The sequence below is a fragment of the Amphiprion ocellaris genome, chromosome 5, assembly GCF_022539595.1.
Source record: "Amphiprion ocellaris isolate individual 3 ecotype Okinawa chromosome 5, ASM2253959v1, whole genome shotgun sequence".
NCBI lineage: Eukaryota > Metazoa > Chordata > Actinopteri > Pomacentridae > Amphiprion > Amphiprion ocellaris.
The window spans coordinates 28,382,560-28,397,537 of record NC_072770.1 but is presented as its reverse complement, the minus strand read 5'-3'; the positions used below and the strand labels follow the sequence as shown (position 1 = coordinate 28,397,537).

At 41.1% G+C, this 14,978-nt stretch overlaps 1 protein-coding gene across 7 annotated transcripts in view; it reads left to right on the top strand.

The window, feature by feature from the left end:
- erc2 (ELKS/RAB6-interacting/CAST family member 2) overlaps positions 1-14,716 on the top strand; it is a 41,875-nt gene extending 27,159 nt beyond the window's left edge. For 2 of the 7 annotated variants that reach the window (XM_055011011.1, XM_055011013.1), the window contains 9 exons: positions 1,033-1,068; positions 4,472-4,674; positions 6,865-6,987; positions 9,304-9,427; positions 9,551-9,711; positions 10,514-10,661; positions 12,265-12,942; positions 14,405-14,472; positions 14,577-14,716. In XM_055011011.1, coding sequence (XP_054866986.1) covers positions 1,033-1,068; positions 4,472-4,674; positions 6,865-6,987; positions 9,304-9,427; positions 9,551-9,711; positions 10,514-10,661; positions 12,265-12,942; positions 14,405-14,431 — 1,500 coding nt within the window. In that variant the 3' untranslated portion in view covers positions 14,432-14,472; positions 14,577-14,716. Of the gene's footprint in view, positions 1-1,032; positions 1,069-4,471; positions 4,675-6,864; positions 6,988-8,882; positions 8,895-9,303; positions 9,428-9,550; positions 9,712-10,513; positions 10,662-12,264; positions 12,943-14,404; positions 14,478-14,576 lie in introns of all 7 variants that reach the window. The other 5 variants (XM_055011017.1, XM_055011014.1, XM_055011015.1 and 2 more) reach the window with 4 other exon arrangements.
- The last annotated feature ends 262 nt before the right edge of the window (positions 14,717-14,978 follow it).

Sequence of the window (14,978 nt, the reverse complement as noted above, 5' to 3'; positions counted from 1 at the left end):
CATCTAAACAAGTACAAGTTCTATGCAACAACTTCATCTGATTGAAAGCTTGAGGCATCAAGTACATGAACCTTGTGGCAGCATTGTGTTGCTGTCAGTGTTAGTTTCTACTGCAAAGAATATTCTTTCACCTACAAATTTGAAGCAGTGTTACAGTTGTGTTGTACAGGGATGGAAAATAAAAAAGAATTTCAACAGTGTTCGCATAAAAACGTCCCATTCACTCAGTCGATGAAAACGTTAATGCCTCTTTTAGCTGAACTGTTAAGAGCTCCTCTGCCCTGAATGGAGACTGTAGAGATGTTCGTCATTAATTGCACCAAACTGTAGATAAGAAGCCACAGCAGCGTGTCCACTGTGAAGAAATGAATTAGCTCAGTGTGAGTCCAGGGACCACTCGAATGGAGACTATTAAGCAGTGACAGACTTCAGAAAAATCCTAACTATTGCTTTTTATTCTTACACTAAAAGCGTTTAGTTAAATGCCGGTTTTTGGTTTTTTTTCCTCTGCTTATATATTCTTTTTAGTCAGGCTTTATAATGTGGAGAACTCTCTGCTATTCAATTGATACAGCGTAAATATAAAATCCAGGTTTAAACTGTGAGAACCTTTTATACGTCATCAAGCTAATTTGAATAAAGTTCTTCAAATCTGGACTGCATCGAGGAACGTGAACTGACATTACATGAAGCTCATCATGCTTTCTCTCCTGTAACAGGCTGCCATGCTTTGTTAATGTGCTGCAAGAAAGTCCATTAAATACCTGGTCCTCCTTCTCCACAGACCATCCCTGTATCTGTTCCTCAGCATTTGTCCTTGTCGTGTTGCCGTTAAACCTGTAATAACACGTGCTGTACTCAAACTCTGTGACTTACCTGTCAAACATGTACTGTAACATGTCTGATCCTGCTGTTTCTCCCCTGGCTCAGAACGAATCCTAACATTTACTCTCCCGGAACCCCTTCCCCTTCCTCCCCCAACCTCCCCCCCTCCCGTGTCCCTTCCTCAAACTCCTCCGTTTTGCAATGTAGCAAGCTGAGCAGCTATTCAGTCACATGAACAATCCTGTAAGTCCCTCTCCTGAGCTCTCTGAGGCACATATTGAAAGCATGAGGACACTGATAACCGCTTTGAAATATGCTTAGATGGTGATCGTGCCGAGTCCCAGCACAGGTTCTGCTTCCCCCCACCCAGATGCATGTTGCTCATTGCACTGTACTGATATAGTGAGCTTTATACTGCACTCAGAGTCCTGTGCACTGTACTCATTCTGTAACTGTTTGTGACACGTGGTGACACTGGTGCTGCATATACAGAATATACTGAAGTACTGAAGATTTATTTTGTCAGCTGAAATTTGCTCAACATACGCTCTATTGCCATGTTATTAGGTACCTCACTAGCGCAGGAATCTAATACAACAGTCGTGCATTAAATTCGATTTTCATGAATGTTAGGATGTCAGAGAGGTGTTCATCCAACTATATTATGATTATTTTGAAAGACATAGAGGCATTAAATTAGATTCCATTATGCAAAGAAGTGTCTGTTATACTACCCTCATATTAGATGAACAATATAACAGGAACACCAGTCACTCTTACGATAATAATAATACAATTAAGTACAATAGTAATAATGCTAATAACAATAATAAAAACAATAACAACAATAACAACAACAACAACAATAATAATAAATTAACTATTCATGTTGCACTTTTAAACATGGGTTTATACAATGCTTTGACAGATGAAGCAAAAGTAGGAGTCAACATAACAGTTAATATGAAGTTAAAACAACACAAATACAGGTTTAAAAAATGCTAAATGTCAGGATACATAATAACATCCATCCATCCATTATCTATACACTGCTTAATCCTTGCTAGGGTCACTGGAGTTTATCCCAGCTGACTTAGGGTGAAGACAGGGGACACCCTGGACAGGTTGTCAGTCTATTATAGGCCTACACAGAGAGGCAAACAAGCACAATCACATTCACACCTACGGATAATTTAGAATCACCAATTAACCTCAACATGTTTTTGGATTGTGGGAGGAAGAGGAGAACCTGGAGAAAACCCACTCATGCACAGGGAGAACATGCAAACTCCATGCAGAAAGATCCCAGGCTGGGATGCAAACCAGAGCTCTTCTAGCTGCAAGGCAACAGTGCAAACCACTGAACCACTGTGCAGCCCACACAGAACTGTACACACACACACACACACATATATATATATATATATATATATATATATATATATATATATATATATATATATATATATATATATATATATATATATATATATAAATAAATGGATATTTACACATCTAGAAAAGACTATATATACACAGTAGTGCAACTGTGGCTCAGCTGTTTAGTAGGGTTATGGCATTGGAGAAGCTCTAAAACCCTTAAAAAAAAAAAAAAAAAAAAGCCCTCAGAAAACCAAACAAATCCAGAGATTTTCTATAAGCAGCATGTTGGTGACACTGGAGAGGAACAACTCCCTTTAACAGGATGAAACCTCCAGCAGAAACCAGACACAGTAATGGCAGACGTCTGCCTCTACAGGAGGCAGTCGTACAACCGAAGCCCTTAAAATAATTGTAACATCTTTATATAACAGCTTCAGTAAAAACTGAGGTAGAATTTATTGCAGGACTGCTGTATCAGACTGTATTATCTTTAGCTAGAAGGACCTGTGAGGTTTTTAACTTGTGACTCTATAGTTGTCTGTAGCTGTGATTAGTATATCTACTGTGTGTTTTTCTTATTTTCCAGCCTAGAAAAAGTTCTTCACGCTGATGTTGAATGAAGATACAGCTTTGTAAAATATGTAAGCGTAAAAAGTCAGTACACAGGGAAATGCAGTTTAAGATTAAGGTCAACCTCTTAACAAAGAAGGCTCAGATATTTTTAGTGGAATTCACTGGACATCGCCTGCTGTCAACTTTACACTTCCTCATATCTTGTGACACCTACAACCCCACAATGGAAAACAGGAGATGCACTTTCAAAGTGTGAAAATTAACTTTTCCCAAATATATGTCTGGTGTTGAATTTTTGAAGATGATCAACAAATTATTTAGATTTCTTCTTTTACAGAGGTGAATTCTGTGGCCAATTAATACTTTTTTAAAAAACTTAAAACAGAAAAATTCTGTAAAATAGCAGTTTAAATAATTACTTACTACTTTGTTGACACTGTCGCCTTATGGCTTGCTGTGGGGGTTCTGTAAAGCATCTTGAGACAATTTGACCTGTAATTGGCACTGTATAAACAAAATTGAATTGAACTGAAAATTGAACTTACTATATTTCAGTCCTTAATAAACATATTTTTTGTCTTCAAATGACAGTAAATATCTGTAAAATACAATACTGTCATTTTCAGTCAAACATTGTAAGGGAAAAAAGTATCATTATCTGTAGTTTAACAGAAAAGGAAAAATCTGTAAAGTAACACTAAATGGTAAATCTTTTTTACAGTGTTTGGCATATTGCTGATGATACGCAAGTTGTTGGCAATTTTTTATTTTTTTTTTTAAAATACACTTTTGCAACAATTACTGGGTCTAAAATGAATTTATGCACATTATAACATCAAATAATACAGAATGGTGTCCAACATGGTAAATTGTAACATTTCTCTTGCTTAAAATATGAAACTTAAAACAGATTTACTTGGTCGCTGTCGCTTCTCTTCCTCCATCCTTTTGACTGACAATTGCAAAGACTGTGCAGTTTCATTGGGTTTGCATGACTTGGTCGACCTTGTTGCATGTTGTCAGTGTCAGTGTTGCCACGCTTCTCCTCTGTCTCGATGTGGTGCGGTTAGCTGAGGTATCAGCCGTGGTTGGAGATCACTGCAGTGTTTTGGTGGATGGCTCTTGTCACCTTTCGCGACATGTGTTGACATGTGTGGCTGTGTTTTGTCTCGGGGGTCATGTGTACCACTGTAGTGTATTTCGATGGAGGGTTAAAACCTGTTGTAATAATGACGAGATCTCTGCTTTTGATAGTTTTTGACAGACAACCAGTGAGACAGAAGCATGACCTAGCATTTAACTGCCCCTGATTCGTTACTGTTTTCCCTTTTAAAGTGCTGTGCAAACACCAGACACCCATACACAGTCTAGTATTCTACATACTCACCAAGTGACTGGGAGTCTCACATGGCCATTTAAATACAGATAAATAATAGTTCTGTTAAAGCTAATGAACAAGCACCAGTACTGATGCCTTCATCCACAACATTTTACTCTTATGACAGAGAGCAGAGGAAGTATATAATATAGCACACTGATGGACTGCAGTGTACTGGATGTATTTCTGTTTCATGGGTAGTAAAACACTCTAAACTGCACTAAATGTTTGCATTGACACTGTGATCTTAACTGAATGCGTCGTTGGGTGTGCGCATGTTTGTGTGTGTCATTGTTTGGGGTGTCGATGCAGAAGGCCCACGAGGTGGAGCATCAGTCGGGCCCAAGAGGAAACCCGGAGTACGTGGACCGAGTGAAGCTGCTGGAAAAGGAGGTGAACTACTACAAGGACGAAGCCAGCAAGGCTCAGACGGAGGTGGAGAGACTTCTTGACATCCTGAGAGAGGTGGAAACAGAAAAGAATGACAAGGACAAGAAGATCGCTGAGTTGGAGAGGTAATTAAATCGAGTGTTTTGAGAATTTAGTAAAAACATTTACAGACCGGTTAACATGCAGTTTAGCCTGCACTGATTTTATTCCTCTTTGTCGTATAGCGTGTATTGTCTACTAATGTTATAGGTTCTGAATCACCAAAATTGTAATATTTAGTCAATTTAACTTGTTTGTCCGAAGCAGCTCACAATAATTGCATTCTCCGTCTGTTGTTTGATGCTGCAAATATACATCTCCTCTCAGCTGTGGACCAAAAGATACAATAACACACTTAAAATATAGAACTAAATGAGAAGGGGGAAAGCAAAACTTTTAACTAAGCCACACATCATCAAACATGTCATTAGTTTTCTAAGGGTTAGTTCACAACAATTTCCAAATAGAACTTTTGCCCTTACAGGGTTCTGTTCAGAGAGCACAACACAAGAGGCAGATTGTAAAAGCAAAAAGCTTAACAAATAGAAAGCAGGTTCACAATTACAATAACCAGACAGATTAATAAAGCACAGGGAGCAGGCTGACGCACAATCCAAAGGACAGGCAAGGCTAAAAAGAAACAACAAGATGAAATTTGGAGAAAACCAAAACACTGGAAAGCCAAACCACGATGCACTATGGGGCTAATTGGTGGAATCAGCTGATTAGATGGACGTAGAACATCACAGAAGAGGTGGGAAAGCAGGGTAGGTGGGAGTGGTTGGTCAGAAGTGGTTGAACAGAAACCAGATATTAGACCAAAGAGTGAAGCTGAGGTGGCTCATGCAAATGTCTCATACTATAATGTGGTCATGCACTCAATTTTGCATGACGTCAAGTGTCAAAACAATTTAAACAGGTAGTTTATATAAAAATTCACCCTCCGTGCAGTTATCCTGAATGTGGAAATTAGCTTTAGGTAGCATAGCTTTTTTTGGCCCAGACTGTAAACATGTCTTTTTTTGCCATAAAGTTGGGAATTTTACATGGAAGCCTGTTGGGATTGACTCACTTTTAGAGCCAGCCTCAAGTGGACATTGGAGGAACCACAACTGTTTCTTGGTATTTCAACATTGGCTTCATTTTTCAGACCTGCAGGTTGCCACAGATGTTTTATTTTTTCTGCTAAAGTTTTGAAATATTGGTCTCTCTTTTCTGCCTCTAAATTCTGTGAGCATCACAAACAAAACCCCATTCATCTTCAAACAAAATAGATTATTTAGTAATTTGGGTGAACTAACCCTCTAATGTCATTATCGTAAGCAGTACGGGATCTTCCTGTTTATGCTGAGTGGTTCTGAGCTGTTTATTCTCATTCCTGATGGATGCGTTTGTCAACTTTAAAGTCCCCCGTGCTGTGATCTTCATATTTAAGTGAACTTTCGTGTGCCTTTGTATACATGTACGGTCATTTTCATGTTATGTACAAGTTTGATGTCATGAGGGTGTCAGCACACTGTCCTGCTTCAGATCGAGTCATGGTTGGATAATACACTCAGACATGCATCTTTTGAATGGCTAGTAGTGGCAGTTGTGTGCTGAGATTCACCGGAAGGCTCTTTGTACAACTCGTGATGACGTGTTAGATGCAGTATTAGAGCACAAAGTGCTACTCAGTCACCCTCTTATGAATGAGGTCAAACTGATCACAGTTAATGGACCACATAAATAAAACGGATGGCCTCTTCAGCTCTTGGCTCACTGCTTAATGCGTTACGAGTCTCCATCCAGGAACCAGCTCTGCATTTTGGTTTGGCTGATGGAGGAGATCATTTACCTGGACAGGATTCAAACTGATATAAAGACCAGTTGGCTGCATGAGAACCACACATGAGCACCGTCTGCCAATGACAGCCCTTCTCCCTGTCACTTACCCACTGCCTAGTGTTAAAACCAGTGACATATTCCCTTCCCTGCTAGTAATAGGAGGCCACTTTAGTGAGTGTCATGTTAATTTGTTAGTAGTGTTTGATTAACTGAGTGTTCTTGTTCTTTTTTTTGCCATCTTTACCCACTTTTTCCATCCTGTTTCCCTTTTCTATCTTCTGTATCTTGCCCATCGGTGCCTTGATTTACCCTCTGCCATTGATCTCTTTCAACCTGGGCCCTGAACCCCCTTTTATTTCTTTTTTTTTCCTCAAATCTGATTGTGACTTTTCTTCTCCACCTCCCTTGCCACTCTCTCTCTCTGTTGTACCCCCCTCCGACACCACCAGCCCCCCACCCTCTGCCCCTCGCCCCACCCCTCGTCCCGGTGGCAGAGCTCCCCCTGACCCGCTCCCTTCTGTGTCCGCTGCTCCCCAGCAGATAGGGGGCATGGTGTGGGATTTCCTGGGAAAGTGAGTGCTCTGCCCTGGCACTTCAGCTCGGCTGCGTGGTTTAAGTCTCCGACTGCGACTGCTGCAACTGCATCTGGTTTCACCTGTGTGCCTGGGTCTGCCTGCTGTGTGAAGGATTCACAGATCTTTGTATCAGTGTCAGACTCTGTTTTAGGTCGTTGGTCTCTTTACTGTACTCTTGCCCATAATACAAAGATCCCTAGATTCATGTCTGCTTTCGTGTCTTTAGCATGTGTTTGCTTTGTGGTTAACTGTTTGCATCTGTGCATGAATGCTATGTGTATGTCTGTGTGCGTGTGTGAGGGTGAGGGTGAGTTTGTGCTGCATGCTTATTTTCAGCCATCTATCTGTGCACTGATGACAGAATGAGGAAGTATTAGCAAAGATTTTCCCACATGGCAAATCACTTTCCAAACCAGCAAATCAAATGACAATGTAGGCTGTAATTAATTGTACCGATACGACCAAAATATGTCTTCAAATTCAGTATGAAGTTCAGATCTTAAAATTTAAGATTTGTACTTCAACACATGCATATGCACATCAGGTCATAATGTTTGAAATATATGTCCAAGCAGACATATATTTGATTCTCTCAGCATATGTTACTTTTGTTCGTGTTGTGGTTTGTTCACAAGTCACATAGACAGTTCAGTCACACCAAGGATTCAGCAACCAAATTTCACAGTTTCTACTGGTGCTGTAATTTAAAGCCCTTATCAGACATTTCACTTGTATATATACTGTAAATATTTACCAATACTAATAATACAGATAATACTACACTATTTCCTGTATTATTAGCAGCTGGTTTTAGGTTGAGCTTGGTGTGATGTTCCCAACTGCCCTCGCTTCTTTATTTTTTTTTCTATTTTATTTGAGGTCACTGTACTTGCTGTACCTTGTATGTCCTTTGTTGAAAAAGCTTGTACACTACACACACACACACACACACCTAAATGTTTGTCTTTTTGTGGTGTTTGGCTGTTTGTAGTAGCTTATTGTACGAAGTGTCTGTCCTTAGAGCTGAGGCCTTCTCCTGCCATGAGCACGCTTCCCCTTCTCATTCCAGCCACCCATCTGCCCGCCTCACCCTGTTCACCCTCTTTAACTCTCACTCACCTTTGCACCTTCAGACCCTCCTTTTTGTCCCAGTAACATCACTTGACAGCTCCCCTCTTCTCAAGTGGTCTTCCCCAGTGCCCACCTTCCCGCTCTCCCTCCCAACTGCCCTGCCGAGCTTGCTCTACCAGACACTAAGGGAAATGAACAGCCTAGTGGCCTGCATGAATAGAGCTGCTGTGCTCCAGGTCTACACGCGCTCAGTGTGAGGTGCTGTAGTAGGTAGGGTCTGGACTGAACTCTCGGTCCTGAAGTGTGTCACTTCAGTCGGGTCTCTTCTGTCTAAACAACCCTGCATCCATAACTGACTCTCTCACAGAATCACTCCTCCTTGCCCACTTGATCAAACCACTGTTGGCTTCCCCTCCTTTTGCTCGGCACTCAGACCTTCTCCTCCTCCCCTTTTCTTCTTTTTTGCCCGGCTAATTTTTGCCTGTCTGACTGCATGTCTGCCTCTCCCAGGCTTGGCAGCAGATGCACATGGTTCCATGTTTTCAGAGAAGGTGCATCCTGCATTAGTTGTGACAGGCTGCAGAGCAGCGACTGTCACAGCCACATCTGTAATCTCCCATGTTGTTTGACAATGAGCACAGCGTGATCTCCTCTGGGTTCACTGGATTGTTTTCTTGTTGTTGTTTCTTTAAGTTCTGGTTTTAATGTCTTGTTTTTTTATTTACTTTTTCCTGTGTGTGCTCTTGTCTCCTGCTTCCAATGTCTTCTTCACTTGTCCCATCATCCCCTTCACTTCTACCTTTTCCTCTCCCCGTCTGCAGTCTAGCTCCCAGGTAAGTAATGACCCTGCTCCCATGGCAACCCCCACCTCTACGTGTATCCGTCCTTACTCTGGTGCTTAAACCTGTGAGTTATCTCCAGAATCCCATGTTAACATGAAGATATCAGTTCATCTGTGATGCTCATGATGTGTTGCTGTCCTGGTGATCTCATGACTGGTACTATTTTGAAACAAGACTCATTCAAAATGCACTTGACATGATTGCCCATTACGGTGCTCTTGCTTGTTTGTATTTCATGTGTTTGATGTGGTTTATGGGTCTATTACATACCTAACTCACATGTCTACTTACTTGTCATATAACTCTATATCCTCCCGATTGCATTTGTATTGTACAAATTGCACTATAATTACAGACTTCTTCTGGCTTGGAAGTTCCTAAAATTTTGTGTATTTTACAGACAGGGAGGCAAAGATCAGACTAAGAAGGGTCCAAACATCAAATTGGGACCACAAGGAGACAAGAAAGGCTTAGGACAGGACCTTCGTAAGGACGGCTCCATAGATGGTGGTCACCACTTGAAGGTGAGGATTTCCTCCTGAGAAATATTTATTGATGACACATGGTTTAGTAGTTGACTAATGAAATCTGTGTCTACAATGTGTGTTTGTTTTGTGTGCGCCAACGTAATCCTGGCTGTCTGTCAGTTGGAGGAGCTGATGAACACGCTGGAAAGGACGAGGCAGGAGCTGGATGCCACCAAGCAGCGTCTGTCCTCCACACAGCAGTCTCTGCAGGAGAGGGACACACACCTCACCAACATGAGACAAGAGCGCAGGAAACAGCTGGAGGAGATCCTTGATATGAAGTAGGTGTTGTTATGTGATTCGATGCTTACAAGTTCACTTCTTTTAATGTGTCTCCAATTACGCCACAGATTCATTTCTAGTCTGAAAGTGCAATCCAGTTTCTCCTTGTTCTACCCACAAAAATACCAACTGAATATGTTTGAGCTGAAAACTAGGACGTGCAGTTTGTGAGTCATTTTATACCAAAATACATAGTTTAAATTCTCAGAGGATATTTTTACAGTTTCTCTCTTAGAAACATTTTGAGAAATGCGTTTTTTTTCTGTGACATCCTAAAGGTTTGTCCTCATGGTGAGGTTGCCAGGCAACCAGCTAAAACCCTACAAAGTCTCTGCACCTTGCCAAGAAATAGATGTGCACATAAACATAACCATTATGTTGGTTTTATAGTTTAAATGGATTAAACCAAGATTTGTGTTTCCCTGTTTCGAGCCTTTATGCTGAACTAAGCTGTGTAAAAATATGAGTGGTGTCAATTTTCTCATGTAACTCAGCAACAAGGCAAATAACTATATTTCCTAAAATGTTCTTAGAGTGAGATATGTAGTCTGAGCTGTGTGTGCGCTTTTATGATGTCCTTTGAGAGAAGAACAAAGCAGTCTGATTTTTGAGTGATCATCATCTGGCTCCTTTAATTGGATTCTGACCATAAGTAGTTTTAATTGCACATATACGGTACGAAATAGAAATAGAAATAGACTTGAGTCAGACTGATTCAAACAGTTCTTTAGTTAAAAGAGCTTCATGAATTGATGTATTTTTTTCTTTTTGTGCTGATGTTATAATGTTGTTCTTTTCCAGACAACAAGCTCTGCTGGCAGCCATCAGTGAGAAAGATGCTAATATTGCACTGCTGGAACTGTCTGCCTCCAATAAAAAGAAGACCCAGGAGGAGGTGCTAGGCCTCAAGAGGGACCGCGACAAACTGATGCTTCAGCTCAAACAACATGTTAGTACTGCAGCACAGTGTCAAGGAAACTTCTCTCTGCACCGCCGCTGGTTGCCAGGAAATGTTAATCAAAATGAGAAATATAGCTGCACAAGGCAGCAAGCCAATTTTTTCATTTCATCTGCGGGGTTGTCGAGGACATGCATGGCCACTTTGCAGCTTCAGTTTTGGCACTTTTCCCAAATGTTATGTCTTGATTTGCTGCATGAGTCAGAGCTGTTTTCACATTTTTGGGGGAAACTAAAGTCTCAGTTCATCCCAAACTGGTCCCGGTCAAGATATGCATTTTCAGTAGCAATTTGCAAATCATTTTCAAATATTCCTATCACAGTGTTTTGTACACAGTTGACAGCAAATCCATTCAGTGTAAAGGCAAAGTAATGTAATATTAAAGGCATGTTGAACATGTCAGAACTTGAGACTAAGACTCAAATCCAACTCTCAAGTCTGCAGCGCTGGTCTGAGTTACACACCATAAGTTCAGGCAACAAACATCTGGCCTCCTGGTGTCTCTGTAAATTGGCTTACGTTTCTGCCACATACTGCTAACAAATATTTAAAGTTATACAAGTTAAAGGTGGAGTATGAAATTATAATCCAATACACCTTTTGTCAAAAATCACAGAATGTCTCTCTGCGGTACGTTACCTGTTTAGTGTGGACACTGAAAAAAAGGTGTTTGTATAGCCTGGTCTGAATAATCACCCTGACCACTTTTATGTAAATGTCTGGCAACAACCTTACAAGGCTGGGCCTAATTACAATTCTGTATTACATTCAACATGGCACAAGTCTGAAATGCTAGGCTACATACTTACTTTAATAAGATTTTGTATTTTGTTTGTTTTTGCAATATTATGTGTTATATATGTATTTGTTATACATGTTATGTCTCAATGAACCCCTGAGGAACATGAAAAGTGACCTACGTCTGAATGAGTGAATGCAGTTTAAGGGACTGATAAAGCAGCAGTTTCATTTATCCCATGTCTGAAACTCAGAGCATACAAAAGTACAAAAGTCAAACAATATGTATATGCAGGAAAGCATCTATCAATGAAGATCAACAGTGGTTATGAGTAGACCCACAGAATTTCTGACTTACTTAAAGAAACAGTTCAACATTGTCGGTCACTTTTTTTTTGCCATGAGCTATATGATATCATGACACTGATATCACTGCAATGAATGTACCAGTGAATGTACATAGTGGCTGTGCATTCCCAATTTGGTGTAGCTGATTAATCAATATATGCAGAGCATCCAGCAATGCTGCAACTTGCCTTACCCTGCAAGTTGTTAATTTATGGGTGGCGGGTTTTAATTTAACTTTAAAGGTGCTGGAAGTGGATGAAGTTACAGAGCCAGGCTGTTTCCCTTAATGTTGTCTCTGCTAAACACAGCCACACTATCCATAAAAATGACCACAGAGATAAAAACCACAGCGGAGACAGCCTCAAAAACTGAACATTATGAGCCTCAGTGTTAGTTTAATGTTGTTGCGCTGTGTCTCTGTTGCGTGTCCTCCTCTCACTGTGAAGGAACAATGTTGTTTCTAACAGCTGCAGAGCGTCACTTGCTAACCAGCTTCTTCTTCTTACAGACACAGAGCAGAATGAAGCTGATCGCTGACAACTATGAAGATGAGCAATATCACCCGCATGCTCCTCACCACGCCCAGCCGCAGCCCCCTCACGCTCAGCCCCAGCCCCAGCCCCAGTACCCCCACCCTGCCCACGGCCAGCAGTCTCCGTATCCACACGGCCCGCACCCACAACACCCGCAACACCCGCAACATCCACAGCATCCCCAGCACCCGCAGCACATGCAACACCCTCAGCACCCGCAGCACCCACAGGCCCCTCAACAGCACCCACATCCACAGCAGCCGCAACCCCAGTACCCCCACCCGCAGCACCCGCAGCACCCGCAGCACCCGCAGCACCCTCAGCACCCTCAGCACCCCCAGCACCCCCAACCACCTCCGCAGCACCAACAGCACCCACGTCCCCAACAGCCTCAGCACCCCCACCAACAGCACCCCCAGCATCCTCCGCAGCACCCACACGGACACGCCCCTCCGCAGCACCCTCACCCCCACCCTCAGCACCCACACGGCCCCCCCCAGCAAGGGCAGCACCCCCAACATCCGCATCCACAGCACCCTCAGCACCCTCAGCACCCGCACCACGCCCAGCATCTACGTCACCCGTCGCCCCACCATCGCGGAGGCTCGGCCCGAGGACCCCCACACGCTGGTCACCGGCCCTCCCCAGACCAGGTTAGCGATCGCCAATGTTATTCATATGTTTTAAATACCATTTAATGTGTTCTCTCAAAGGTCAGACCTAAACAGACGTTGCTATATATTGTGAAAAGAAACTTTGATATAAAAACTCCTGTTTGAAGCCGCTTATAATTTCTTGTTAAAAGTCACAAAGCTCAAGTAAAAGACAGAAAACAACTACAAAGAGACAAAAAAAATCTAAATGACCCCAACGGCCAAGTAGACCACAAAGAAATGAAACAATTATTAAAAGAGATGACAAATAATTTTTTTCCTGTTGACTAATTAGTTAATCAAGTAATTGCTGGAGCCCTGTTTATAAAATTTAAAAAAAAAAAAATCTGACCATGAAATTAGGCAATATTCATTTCATGATATAACACATGGATGCCTAAAATTAAGGTGTCAAAGCATTGTGACGAACAAATGTACTGAGCGAGAAATTTTAGTTTAACTTGTCTCTGACGAACGATGTAACAGTGATACTTAAAATTTTTATTTGAATCAATCTGTCTCAGCCATTTGTGAGTGGTACTTTTTTTTGCTATTTACAGGCCGAAATAGATGCAGATACAGACTTCTATAAACAGCTAGAGTTGGCAGATGATATCAGTCATACTGTGTGTCAGCTGGATTCAGGAAGTTGTAAACAAATGGCTTTCAAATAAGCCAGATGGACAGTCACATAGTGGTTTATTCCAAGATGAAGGTGTTAGTTGAAAAATCGGTATGTCAGGTGATTGAAAAATACGTGTTTTTTTCACTGTTCTTCTCAAAAGTGATTTTCCTTGTTTTTTATGATTAAAAAAAATGAATATTTAGGGGTTTTGAACTGTCAGACAAAGCAGCCAGTGTGAAAACAAAATGATTAATCAAAAAAATAATGAGGAGTAATTGAAGACCGAATCATTGTCAGATGCGGGCAGATATTTGTTTTGAGAATTGAGGCCTCTTTCTAATGAGGGCTGTCACGATTTACACAAATATTGTGGTCATAAGAATTCACAATAACGTTATCACAATGTCCACAGAACGTGAAAAAATAAGAAAGTTAGAATTCTAATTTATCTTTTAATTTTGTTTATTGTGTCTTTTTTGGCAAATGATATACACTCAGCATGAGTTCAGGGACGTGGAAAGAGTCTATAACCAGATAGTTCTTATTAACATGTATTTATTAACATGATACCAAAATTTCATGTTTTAAATATAATTTTATTGTCATTACTGGTATATCGCAACACCCACATTTCTCCAGTTTTTCCAGAACGTCATAATGCTCTGATGAAAAGTCACATAATAAAAGTACATTCCTGGAAACTGTTTTCCATAAGCTCTACTGACACAACTTTAACAACTTTTAAAAGTGGTTATGTTTCTGTCACACTGCCTGAATAGCACTTCCTCTGGATTCTGTCTACTTTCTTCTCTTCATGCACAACTATTCCTTAAACAGGATGACGAGGAGGGCATCTGGGCATAATCCTTGCTGTGACAACCAAAGCTCTAATGTTGTTTTGAGGGGTGAGGTACATTTAAGACTTTCCCATTTTAGTATTCTTAATTCCTAATTTTCTGTCTTGTGTTTTGCAACAAACTGAACCTATTTTGTCATTTCTGCCATTCAGATGATTCAGTCACTACTGGAGGAGCACAACCATGCCATGATGTTGAAACACTACCCGACAAACATTTATTATCTCTACTCAATCAATATTCAGCAATGGGACCTTTGTTTTTTGTTTTGTTTTTTTCTCCGGGGAAGAAAAGGGGGCACTCAGGTGTGCAGGTCACGCATGGAGACCGACAGTTGTGCAGGTACTTTCACACATTTACCTGGACACATACGCTGCAGTGTGTCATGTCAAACAAAGAGAAAATATGACGTTACTACGTTTCCAATCTGCAACTTAGACAGTCTCCTGTTCTGCTCCAGGTGATGTGGGACCTTCTTCTTTGTGTGAACGCTCCACTACCTTCACGCACAATTACAGCTACACAGCCAAGTGGAAGGAAAGAGACGGATTGAT